The 13,858-nt window shown below is 27.2% G+C and overlaps 1 protein-coding gene across 1 annotated transcript; it reads left to right on the top strand.

Annotated features, from left to right (window-relative positions):
• Positions 1 to 8,385: 8,385 nt before the first annotated feature.
• LOC149878599 (uncharacterized) lies at positions 8,386 to 10,899 on the top strand. The gene is made up of 8 exons (XM_090072915.1): positions 8,386 to 8,581; positions 8,785 to 8,895; positions 9,234 to 9,291; positions 9,660 to 9,790; positions 9,975 to 10,147; positions 10,244 to 10,308; positions 10,453 to 10,547; positions 10,666 to 10,899. The coding sequence occupies exons 1-8, from the start codon at positions 8,386 to 8,388 to the stop codon at positions 10,764 to 10,766; spliced, it is 930 nt and encodes a 309-aa protein (XP_089929041.1). The 3' UTR covers positions 10,767 to 10,899.
• Positions 10,900 to 13,858: the final 2,959 nt, after the last annotated feature.

Genomic DNA, 13,858 nt, shown 5'->3' with positions numbered 1-13,858 from the left:
TCAACGTTGTTTTAACGTTGTTTCAACGTCATGTGCTTGCTGGGGTAGTTCACTAAACATGGAACCATTGTGCTCAAGGTAGCTACAAAACTTCTTGATATTTCGTATTATCTATTACCTCTCAAGTTATACATGTACTAAAGTATTCAAGTAAATGGTCTCAATTTCTTTTCATCATCCGCATTATTTCTTAAAATATTAAGAATGCTTTGCTGTATAAAGTTAAGCTTAAAACTTGGTTCTATTGCTGTTATCTTTAGTAAGTAAAAGGAAGTTAATGAGATTGATTATGCAAGCCCAAAAACTTTCGACAAATACGACAGACTTTAAGAAAATTGAATTTCTATTGTTTAAAACAACAAGTTTTTAACAATATGCAACTAGCATGGTTTGCAAATAAACAATAACGTTGCACGTCCATCTCTAATACTTCCACGATTAAAGACATTTTAAGCTGCTTATTCCAAAAGACTTCTTGTTAAGATGTCTTTCAGATGTCATAAACTGGTTATTCTAAAAGACATCTTGTTAAGATATCTTTAGGATGTCTTAAACTGGTTGTCGGAAGATGTCTTAATGAGGTGTTGAAAAGCCGTCTTAAACAGGTCTTTAACTTGTTGTAGACGTCTAGACGAGTTAAAGATAAGTTACATACGTCTTAAAGTCCTCTTTTTTTGGGTGGGTGAATAATTTGTGAAGCTCTGGTTGAAAAAACAGTAGAAAAACTGAGTTAACTTTAAATCGTCTTCAGAATATTTTAAATATTTCTCGAATAATCTGTTGGGAGAGATGTTTTTTTTTTTAACAATATAGCAATAGCAGATGAATCTTTGTATAAGCGCAGATCTTTTCTAAGTAGAATAACCGTTATTTAACCCATAACAAAAAAAACTGAAAAAAACCCTTTTATGGTGCTGTTTGTTTTAAAAACAAAGTAACTTAAAAATTGATCTTAAAAGCAGCTCTAAAGCTGTAAGAGTGTTAAGTGGCTTTAGCTTATTCAATAGTTTATTTAATATTGGTTTTGTTATTAATTTTGAACTTGTGAGGATAAGTTCAAAAATGAAATCATTAAAAAAGGTGAGAAACTAATTATTATTTGTTTGTGCAAACAAGAAAATCACTAAACCATTTATAAAAAGCTACAAATGTAAAATACAAGAGAACAGTTATTCGTTTTAGCCGGAGTGGTGACATTTTTGCTATGTCTCTAAAGTTGAACCGTATTTAACAGATAAAAGAAAATAAACTAATACTCCGGAACACCTTGATATATGGAAATCTCATCAATGTACTTTGACTGAGCACCTTGGGTGGACAAAGCAAGATTATGAACTTTTTCTTGAATAACTCCTCGTAAGTTTACAAGTTCGTCGTTTTTGTCATAAGGGAATTAAGTTAGAAAAAACAAATAATAAATCCATTTAGTTTCGTCATTCTGTTAATAAAATGTTTGAAATTCTAAGAAAACGAAATAACGTAAAAGCAATTCAAAAATTATATAAACGCAAATGCACGATACGTTAATGTATGATAATTAACAATAAATAACTAATAAAATTTATTTTATAACATAAAGTATTGAAAAATAAAAATGAAGATATTTTTGGTGGGTATCAGTTATTCTATTTAACCCTTAAAATCCAGGGAGAGTTAATTGATTTTCGAAAAAATAATCCTTCGTCCTTTCCTTAAAAAGAAAAGGTATTTTCAAATCTATTAGAAAATATCAATTTGTTTTCTTATGCTAGAGCTGATTTAATAAACATTTACCGATTAGCTGTTGGTTTTCTAAGGTGAAAATTTGTTCATCGTTTCCTTCTAATATTTTGCATGCGTCTCGTATTTTGCTACGTACATTTTTCTTAAAATCTTTATTGCTCACCGTTAACCATTTCTTGTTAGTGCTATGAAACTTCAAATACCTTTTTCGGTTTCTATGTATTGCATATAACTCCCTGGAAGAATTATGATGGCCAATAACGAAACCTACCTGAACATCTAACACTATAAGACGAGGGTATTCACGAATAGTCAAAATGATTAGAAACGTTCGCTGTCGTGCGTCATTTTCAAAATTTGGTCACCCCGCCAATTACTTTTTATAGACTAATTCTAATTTAAAACTGCAAAAGATATAATTACGAGTAATTAGTTTAATCTAAATGATTTTTTATTAGCTTTATTAAGTAATTCAAAGAACATAAATGCCATGGTTTTAATCGTATGTGCCGTAGAAAACAAAAGAAATTCATGCGAACTACCTAGTAGTGAACAGTGAAACTCTTAAACTGTAGCATGTAGTCTCACAAATAAAAAGCAAGACCATCTATGAAATAATCATTTAACTAAGAGATAATTTACTTGACCAATATACGCCGTCGCTTTTTGAATAAAAGCATGCTATATTATCACTAAAAAGAAATGACAAAATTTAAGAACTTGGTCTAAAGAGTGTTTTGCGCAGAGTTGAAGGGTTGCGTTTATTATAAACTGCTCGCTTTTTTTTTACAAGTTGCTCAGGAAATTGTCTTAAAAGCGACATTTGTATAGCATTACCTATTGACATAATGATTCATACAAACATAAAAGAGAGATTCAACTGCATCCCACCATACACCTCGAGCATAGCTTTCTAGTAATGAAGAGATTATACTTACATTCAGTTTTGTTTAAAAGCAATGAAAAAAAATGAAACTTGAGCAAATGACAAACCCGGAAGATTGTTTTCATCTCTCTCAATTTTTAGCTTTGTATTGCTACATGTGTTTATTGATTGTCTGAACGATTCGTATTGAAACCAAAAGTTTCCTGCACTGTTTCGAAACGAAAACTTTAAGAGTATTTCAACAGAAAAATGATCTCACGTTGAACAACTGGTTGTATCTAAAGTGAGATTGAGGCGATGGTTTACGCCAACAAATCTAAAAGTACCAGGTATCAAATAGAAAAGATATAAAAATGTTTCTAACTATTTAAAGTCAGAGAAATTTAAAGAAATTTATTCCATTGGCGAGAAAAAGTTCAGCTAAAGCCATAACTATATGATAACCACTTTATAATAATAGTTATGTAATGATAATAACATAATAATTATGATATGATAATAAGCTGTAATGAGGCCACCAATTGCTAATGTCGTACACCGCAAGTATGTATTTGAGAACAATTATTTTATAAATATTTGAGAAAGCTTCATAGAAAACAAAATACACGCAGTTTGAAGTAGTGTAGGAGGTAATTGCTCAAAGATAAATTTGAGATCATAGATTTTATATTTCAATTGCAACCCTTGAAACCCTTCAATTATGATATACAGCTTTGCACTAGGTGTCTTATATAATAACAAATATGCTTTAAAAAATATTCATTTTCTATTCAACACTTATTATTAAAAAGTATAATTTTAAATTAAAACATAAACCTTAAACCACTTTTCTGAAAATCATTTGCTTCACTCAAAGAAATTATTTTGGCAAACAACGGTAAGGTGTATTCCCATTAGAAGTCATAAGCAATCGCACCCAGCTCAATTGCGTAAGTGATCGAGTTGGTCAAAATCAAGAAATTTCTAAAAATATGCGATAAGTTATTTCAAATATTTAAAGTAACAGAAAGTTTATTTTTACCTGAAAAAAAAAAGACTTAAAATGTTTGGTTTTACCTGTTTAAAAGCAATCCATCGAAGTTTACTTTGAGAAGTGGTTTGCTAAGTCCGCTTCCAGCTTAAAAAGTGAATATGTTTTTTAAATACATATTAGATTTGCGAATGCAGTGCTTTTTTTTATTAGTTTCTAAACTAATAAAATGTGTTTTTGTAAGTAATGAAAGCAAAATGTACTTAATTCGGTCCGAGTAGTTTCTTTCCCTTCTTTTAAAGAATGGAAAAGAATTTAATTAACATTTTTTACAATTCCAATAACAAAAATCCAAGATTTTAATTCCTAATAAAAAGCCCGACGATTGATAAAAATGAATATCATTTTGTGTTAACAGTTACTTTTTTAATGCTTCAAATATATTTTTTCTTTTTTTTTTTGACAAATAATTGTTTAAAGAAATTTTTAACATTTTATACAGCTTTTTTTAAATAGAATTGTTCAGCAAATGAACAAGCAGCCAAGTTATGAGAACTAAAAAATTTAATTGAAGATTTATGACCTCTCATAATATAGAGATTTTTATTGGTTAGCAAAAGATACTATGACCCACGATGAGGAAATTAAAATATGTTTTAATTATGCGAACTTTGTTGTTACGTCTTGCTAATATTAATTAACGTTGCGTGAATTTTTGGACAATCAAGGCGCAAACAAGAAACTTGTTTCTTGTTTGCGCCTTGATTATTGCGCCTTGATTATTGTTGTTATTACTTAATAACAACAACAACATATGTACCTAAAATATGGGTGGTGGTTAAATGAACGTTAAATTGCGTTTATATAAATGAAACAACAAAACGCGTAAACAACTATATTAAAAAAATATTTTTTTAAATAAAAATAAATTTTAATAAAACAAAAATATTATTAATAAAAAATTATTGCTAAATTAGTAGAAAATCATTTAACAAATTTTTTTCACTTTACACTGTGTTTAATCTATAAAGACTCATCATTTTTAATGAGAACTATGCACTGTGTTTCATCTTTTAAGACTCATCATATATATTTTTTTTAAAAATTTACACATTTAGAATAGTTTTGCTAAGTTACATTATCACTTCTTTTCTAATTCTTCCTTCCTTTTTTACAGCGTAAACCCAGTTTTTTTTGGTATTTTTCAGCTATTTTCATCGGTTACTATAGCAACAAGCTACCATCTAACATTATTATTTTTTATAATCAGCATAGTATTAAGTGTTTGAATTAAGAAAAAAAAAGTTAACATGTGTTGTTTTAAAATTTGTTGGTTATTTGCCCAGTTGAAATATGACATTAGAAAAGTATCCTTTGAAATAAGGAACGAATTTTTAAGCAAAATTCTTGCCTTAAAACAAGGAAATTATTAGGTAATAATTTTCTTAATATAATCAAGCTGGATTACCCGGCGCTTCGCGCAGGTTTCTCAGGGTTAGGGTTAGGAGGGGCCGCTGGTAGCCCAAACCTGGTCAAAAGCACCGCTCAGGCCTACTTAGTGCCTGTGCCAAGTTTGGTATTGATTGGTCCAGAGGTGTTGACGCCTATAGCTAACATCAAACATACAATTATTAATTTTTTATAATTTTACTTGAGAAAATAAGAATGTCTGACTCTTACCTCTAATAAAGAAATAAAATGTTAAATGCCTGTAAGAATAATAGAGAGTATTTCTTTATTTTAAGACAGCGGATTGAGTAAAACTTCCTTACTGTATTATATAACTACTATCGTATGTTTACTTAATGTACTAATATATATTTTAATTCTCGTATAAAGTACAGGTGCAAACGCAATCAAAATATAGATATATAGCATCAAGAAAATGCATGTTATAACTATCAATAAAATATAAACCACCACAACAAAAGATGCATAACATAAAGAGTGATCAGTTAAAACTTGAAAAATGGAACTTTATATTTTTTTAGTTGTTATCCTAAAAAAAAGAAACAAACTAAAATAAAAAAAAAACACAAATTTTATAAAACGAATGATTATACTTTTTACTAAAAATATTTAACTTTTTTATTTTTTATTACATAACCCAGATAAATTATCAAAATAAAAATAAGTCAAAATCAAATAAAAACCCCATAGAAAACTAAAAATGTTATCAAAAAAAAACTATATTGCATCTTGATTATTTACAAATTTAACTAAATGTTCAGTTGTCTGAACATTTAGTTAAATTTACAAATAATCAAGATGCAATATAGTTTTTCATCATTTGCGATTGAAGTATTAATTGTTTCTGGAATGCCACAAACTTTTTCAAGTAACGAAAACACTACTCGCAATTCGTCTGGATACTGCAGATCAAAAAAGTAAAACGTTACCAAAAACAGTAATACCACCTCTGAAACCAGCATCTTCAACCCATAAACCATTTAAATCCACTTTTCTATAGATTGCTAATCCAAGCATAAAAATCAATTCCAAAACGTGATTTAGAATATCAACAGTAGCATCAACTGTCATACTCTAGTAAAAAAAATATTGTCATTAAAAATTAATACGTCCACTCTTGTTGCGTCTAATTTATTTTAATTTCTACATTATGTTTGGGAAACTCCGGGGTAACTTTATGAAGTTCCTGCATTTGAATCTTTGGTTTTATAGAGACTCATTTTTTTTTAAATTCAAAATTTAGAAAAAAACTAAAACCATGAAAGACACGTCTGCATAAAATCCTTCATTTTCCCATAAAACTTTGTGATTTTCACTATGTACATTTAAATGTGATACGGTCTGCTTTACACTGAAAGCGTTTATACAAAAAATGATACAATAAGTTAACCAAACTTCAATGAGAAACATTGGATTTACATTAAACACTTAATAACTCAAACATTCACTTCGTAAATTCTAGTAAAGAACCATATACAAAGAAATTAAAATAAAGTATGACAATACAATGACATTTAAATATTAACAATATTTAAATGTCATTGCATTGTTGCTACTATAAGCTACTGCTCTAAATGTTCGATTTAGAGCAGTAGCTTATGGTATAACCTTTACTAACATGTATTGGAATATTATATTTTGAAGCCACTTTTTTCATTTACATCAAATTTTTTACATCAAAGAAAGTAATTCTGGTTTATAGAAAATTTAAAAAAGATGTTTGAAATCTGAGGTTGAAGTCTGAAGTCTGCCATGAACTATTTAGTTTTAAAAAACAACCTGTTAAATTGGATAAAAATTAAATACAAAAATTTCTTACCTAAGGAGAAGCAAGATTAATAACTGCAAAATAATTGTAACTTAATTGTAATCGATAGAGACATTATTTTAAAGCTGAGAAAAAGGCATTTAAAGTTTTTAATTCATCACTGCGTTTGATCTTCTTAATGAAATACATTATAAACTTTCAATTTATAATGTATTTCATTTACCTTTCCAACTATTTTCACTTATTTTCAAAAGTTTGCGTTAAAGAATTTTTTGACAACTCAAACATTTGCATCATAAAGTTGATATTAAATAAATCAAAAAAAGGTTCAAACCTGTGTTACCAAATCCCTTAAGTGTAAACCATGCTACCAAGCGAACAGTGTGTTCTAGTTCGTGTTGTTTTATGTAACACAAGGCCTCATTTTCATCTTCATAAAAAAATATATGACTTTTTCTTTTAGCTATAAAAAATTCCTGTTATTAATATCTTCTAACTCTCAAAAGGAAAAAAAAAGTCAAACCAAACTTAAGCTATATTTAAATTAGAAATTCATGAAGTCGTTGCTTTGTAAAACATAAAAATGTACAAGTTTTATTTTGTTGATTTAAATGGTTAAATTTAAAAAAACATATTTTTCAAATTTAAATTTATTTTTTGTTAATCATTTAAATGGTTCAAGAATATGCTTAAATATGCTTATTTTAAAAACAAAATCTGAGCCTGCATATGCTTATAAACGTTATGGTTGTATAAAAATGAACTGTAGTGAATAATACAGTATATATATTTAATATAAAAATAATATTAAATAATAACAATAAACCATTTAAAATATTGTTAAATAATACCAATAAACAGTATCAAATGACATAATACCAAACAATATGTATCAATTTAAATTTATTTATATATCATGGTATATTAGTAAAATATATTGAAATTGATATATTATATTGTACAATAAGTAGTACTATGTGTTATACCATTATATCGTATCATGAAAATACTAATAATAAATGAATTCAAAAAAAAAAGTAAGCAAATATTTAGCAATAAACTAAGTATAAAGATACACAATAGCAAGTTAAACTTCCTTTTTATCTTTTGTATATAAAAGACGAGTAGCAGCAGGATTAATATTTTAGGAACAGATTAGCAACGTCAATAACAAAAAAGTTAATTGGTTTTTATTTAATTTTTATTTACCTTCTTCCCTCATTTAAAACTACCTTTTTAATAGTTAGTGATGAAGTAAAATATCTTAAATATTTAAAATATTAAACAGGTTTATTTAAACTGCCCGCACAGTTATTTTAACGCTGTTTTTAATTCCTTTTTTCGTTTTGTCTTTTTTTTCAGACAAATTAGTGCTCTTCCTTGTCATTATCACCATAATTATTAGCCTAATTGTTTTTTTTTTTTCCATTTCATTCCTTTATAAGTTTTTTAAATTGAAAGACAGTTGTCTTTTGTTATTGCTACTTATTTCTGCTATTCCAACTTAATATAAGGCTTTTGTTGATATCTTAAATTTTTTTTTTTTTTTTCATGATTTAGTTTTGCACCATGATTTGGGCAAGAACTGTTTTGATAGAGAACTTTGAGGAAATAGAAGATGTTGTTCCTAGAAGGTGGATAGATACTGATAAAAAAATATTATTCTGGCCTGCAGGTATATCTTATCATAGAGCTGTTAAAGAAGAATTGGATATGGATGAGACATGGGACAAATATAAACTTGTTAAAATCAAATTTGAGAGTGGTATGAAATAAATATATACATATATATATATATATATATATATATATATATATATATATATATATATATATATATATATATATATATATATATATTATAGCTCTTATAAATCCAATATAAACATCAAATATTTTGCCACCATGTATGTGCTGGCAAAATATCTGATTTTTATATTGGATTTATAAGAGTTTTGATTCTTTTAGATAATATGGAGGAACTAAAAGAATATTGTTACACCACAACAACAGAGGAAGAAGATGAAATAGATATTTGTGTTTCCAAAGATACCTTTAAAGGGGAAAGTAATGTTAATGGTATAATTACATTTAATTGTTTTTATGTCAATTATTTATTTTTACTTGTTTAATGTCAAATCTATATTGTAAATTAATATGTTTGTATAAATACTAAATGAAAAATAAATAAAACTATTATGTTTTAGAGTAACCTGACTTTCCTTTGCCTCCGCCAGTTTTTAAATCTGTGTTGAAAAATCCATTAAAAAGATCTTTTGACTCTAATTTGTCATCTGTATCTACTTTCAAACAATCTAATCTGTGTTCTGGTACATTTTGTCTCTTAATTTTCAATTTTTTCAAAATTAGAGTTTACATATTTTTAATTTACACTATTACTAAACTCTTATTTTAAGCTGAAATTTTTTTACCTCTACATTCAACTACAGAGGAGCGATCACCTTCATATTCTGGTCCACTATGTATGTATTACTTTTGAATTTTCTACTATATTTTTTGTTCATTAAAGTTGGAATATTCTTTTATCGTTAACTTTATCTTTGCCTCACTTATTTTTACCTTCACAATCAACTGAAATGGAACAATCAAATTTTTTTTTTATATATAATTTTTTTTTATATATAATTTTTTTTTATAGACTCTAAACTAAAAAATTGTATGTTCCCCCTCCTCTTACCATTAAACTTTTGTGGTCTCGAGGAGCTAAAGCCTAAAATAAGAAAAAAATGTATTAATAATAACAAAGTACCAAAAATTTTTAAAAAAATTTGTTGCAGATTAAAAAAGTAACTTTTTATTATTTATATATATAATTTTTTTTTTGCTTTATTTATACCTCATACATCAGAACCAAACAAAAAGCTTCAGAGAACAGACATACAAGAAAAAACCATGATTGAAGCACTTGGACCCAAGAAGTTACTTAAAAATAAGTTTCCTATGGAAGTTGGAAGTAAGCTCTTTAACATTTACTTGATTTTTTTTATTTGGAGTAAGTAAAATGTGGAGAATATTTGTACTCACATTTGGATTTTTTTTTAGGTATAAGAATAATAGTTGTAAACAATTTTGAAAATGTATTAATAAATGTTTTGCATTCTGTATATTTCTTTTTTCATTTTCTTCATATAATTTAGAATACCAACACATGATGTTCAAGATGGTTTCAAAGGTTCTTGAGAACCAGGAGCTTATTTTAGCTATAAACAAACAACCCAATAGTAATTTTGCAATCAAGAAATTAGACACTATTGCAGAGTATGAAGAGTTTATCAAAAGTTTAGAGGATGATTGTGTTCGACTTGATTTGGTAAATCTTTATTCATATGTAAAACTTTATAATCCATATAAATTAAAAGTGAAAATAGTTATTTTTTTATAATTATTTTGCCAAACTTTTATTTAGGTTAAACAGCTCAGTTTTTTAGGTGCAGAAGATTTTAAACAACTGACAAGATTGGTCATGAATAGGTTTTTTTATTACATTTTGCATAGCAATCATTTTTCGTATTTGTGGTAAATATATTTTTTATGTATAGTAATTATGGAAATCAATAATTATAAATTGTTTAATATTTTTCATAAATTTTATCATTTATTCGATATGTTTCTTAGATTATTTACAAATAACCTGTTGACACAGTTCAACTTAAAAGGTTCTGGTGGAAAGATTGGTTTATTATCAACTAAACTGTATGACTTAATAGAAGGTTATCTAAAATAGGTTAAAATTATTCAACTTTTAATTTAGTTAAAAATCTATGTTAAGTTAAATTTATTTCCAATATATTTGATAAATATATCCTACATGATTAATTTGATTTTTAGAAGTTGTAAAAAGAAGATTTGAAAAGGTTTCAAATGATGAAATTAAACAGCAAATTGGACGGTATTGTAAAAGTGCTCCTTCACGGCAAAAAACAAAATAAAAAAATATTCTTTTTTATTGTTATATATTGTATATATTATTATATGTTGTATAAATTGTTAAATAGAAAAATACTTGGTAACAATCCAACTAACTGTATTATATGTGCCTTTTTAAATTATTTGCGTTGTTTTTTTTTTTTTTAATAATTTTCTTTTTCTTCTTTAATAATGTTTCCAAAAAACAAAGTAAGAACTTGAACCTGCTTAATAGTGTTTTTAATGTTGTTAATACCCATTATAATCGGTAGTAGCAACCTAAATATACCATTAATACTACACAGTTTTCTTAAAATATGATTAAATAAATCTTTAGGTTGTCTTCAGTAAGACGTCTTTAAACAACCTTGAGCAAGATGTCTTTGCGACGGACAATGTAGAGCTTTTTAAGACATCTTTAAGACGTCTTTTTCGATCTTGAAAAGACGTCTTTAAGACAACTAAAAGACGCCTTATGTGACTAAAAGACTTCCTTTTGTTTACTGGGTAATATTCTAAAATGAGAAAGTTCTGCTTTGATTGAAATTTAATTAGAGTTAAAATGTTTAAAGTTAAAAATATTTTTTGTGTGCTCTTTATGTATGTATCTATGTATTTAACTGCATTTAAAATTAATAAACTAATTTGAAAAATGATTGAATTAAATACGTTTGTTTTTAATTCTTTTATGTTTGTCCCATTCAATGAGACATACTTAATGAATTGGACAAATGTCATGCTCCAATAAAACTCTCTTTTTTCCAGTAGCCAAATGCAAATCCAATTTTTTTGTTTTACTATATTATTGATCAAGAGTCGGTGGTTATCAAACATATTTAAATATATATGTTAAACAATTTTATCTACGTTTAAAAAGCATTTTGCAAAAACTGTCCCATTCATTGAGATTTTCCCCTACAACAAAATATAGCGACTTTAATGTGGTTATTGTCCGCTGATTCATCATCAAGATATATATGATAAATGGGTTTTCATATTTGGTTTATTAACTTTAATTGTCCTGAATGTGAAGTGCTTATACAGCGGTGGCCAAAAATTAAAGACTACTCTTTTTTTTTCAAAATTTATTTTTAACCTTAGTATAATTTTATTTTGGAAAAAGGTATCAAAAAAAGAAAAACATTTTTAGAAAGAATTTTTATTGTATTTTATATTTATTATAAAAAAATTTATAATTTTTTTACAAAATAATGTTAAAAAATTAAAAAACTGACTAGTAAAAAATATAAATGGGAAAAAAAGTTGGACAAAATTTTAAGAACAGTTTCAAAAATATTTCAAAAAGCAATAAAAAAATAATTTAGAAACGTGTTGTTCCTCCATTTGTTTTCAAGCACTCTTGTACTCGTTCTGGCATTGAATTCATTAAAGTTTTGATTACTTCATCAGGCATATTTTTCAAATGATGTGAGATAGAAGATTTCAAATCTTCCAAATTTTAAAGTTGCTCTTTACCAAGCTTTTGATCAAGACACGACCATGAATTCTCTATTGGATTCAAGTCTGGACTATTGGCAGGCCATGGAAGCACTTAAATTTTACTAGAATTGAGCCAATCGCTAACAACATGCGCTTTATGTCACAACGCATTATCTTGCTGGAAAATAAATCTATCTTGCAACTGCCATAAATCAATGCTAGGAATAAGCGAGTTTTCCAAAGTTTCGATGTACCTTTCTTTGTTGAGTCTACCATCGAATAAATGAAAAACGCCAACTCTACAGGCACTCATACAGGCCCAAATGCCTATTGAACCACTGCCTTGTTTTGTTTGTTTCAAAATGCATGATTCATCGAACCGTTCGCTTGGAAGTCTACGCAACATTACGCAACCTTTTCTGTTGTCTACCTCAACTTTCATTTCATCACTAAAGACCACACGGCTCCACTGATCTGTTGACCAATTTTTATGTAGTTTGCACCACTCTTTCCTGGCAAATTTTTGTTTTTTATTCAAGCGTGGTTTTTTTGCATCAGCACGCCATAAATAATTTAAATTGTGGAGGACCCTTCGCACAGTTCTAGGGCTTGCTTTCAGATTATTTGACAGTGTCCATTTCGTAGACAAGTCTGTAGATGATGCTTGTCTGTTTTCTTTCATTAATCTCACTAACGAGCGAACATCACGGTCATTTGAAATTTTATTGCGTCAGTCCATCAACGATCGTTAATTGACCGGGTCTCTTTGTATCGTTGAATTATGTTAATAATGCAAGAGTGAGATTTTCTGCTATTTTTCTGATGCTATAGCCTTCTTCTTTTAATACAAGAGCCGCGTATCTGTCTTTTTCTTCGATCTTTGCACGCATTTTTGCAATATTTTTATATCCCTATTGCAATTCAAAAAATAAATGTTTATTTGATATCGAAACTCAGGTTTCGACATTTTATTTTATAGCCAACGTAATAAGCAGTTAAGACAGTTTAAAAAAATAATGGATTATTATTTTTAATAAGTGCAAATTAAAGATTTGAAAGTGGTCGTTAAATTTCGTCCAACTTATTTAAAGAAGATTTATAAGTACTCATCAGTTTTTTAATAAGTTAAACGCTATTTTATTAGAATTAGATTTAAAAAATTATACCACTTTAATCCGTATGTTTTAATTAACAAGATATTAAAAAAAAAGTTTAATATGTCAATTAGAATCTTCTTAATTCTAATTTAAAGATTAAGAAACCAACTAAAAAATGAGTGGTCTTTAATTATTGGCCACCGCTGTATGTAAAATACAAAAAAAAAAGTGCATTTAATGTAAAATGGATGAAAAAAATGCTAACTTGGAAAAGAGAAAGGAATAGAAAAAAATTAGTTTTATGATTATAGCATTTTGAAATAAATAGGCAATCTGATTAATTGTCGTGAAATCTAAAATCATTCTTCTTTAAACCTGGCAAGTGTTGTTATTATAAATGTAAGCTTGAGTTTTTTAATTACTTTTTGCAATACCGTTTTCAAAAAGTTTTCCACCGAATTACGTTTTGAATGCCAACAAAAACAACTTTCAAACAAGTCGAAAGTTGTGTTTAGTTAAATTACTCTGTCCGTATTACAGTTTTATCGACTAATTGGTCTATTGGTGTCAACAAAAAT

The sequence above is a fragment of the Hydra viridissima genome, unplaced genomic scaffold (assembly GCF_058129835.1).
Source record: "Hydra viridissima isolate aposymbiotic clone 2 unplaced genomic scaffold, HvirCarnegie_v1 scaffold_15, whole genome shotgun sequence".
Lineage (NCBI taxonomy): Eukaryota > Metazoa > Cnidaria > Hydrozoa > Anthoathecata > Hydridae > Hydra > Hydra viridissima.
The sequence above is the reverse complement of the archived record's forward strand: the minus strand, read 5'-3'. Positions and strand labels throughout refer to the sequence as shown.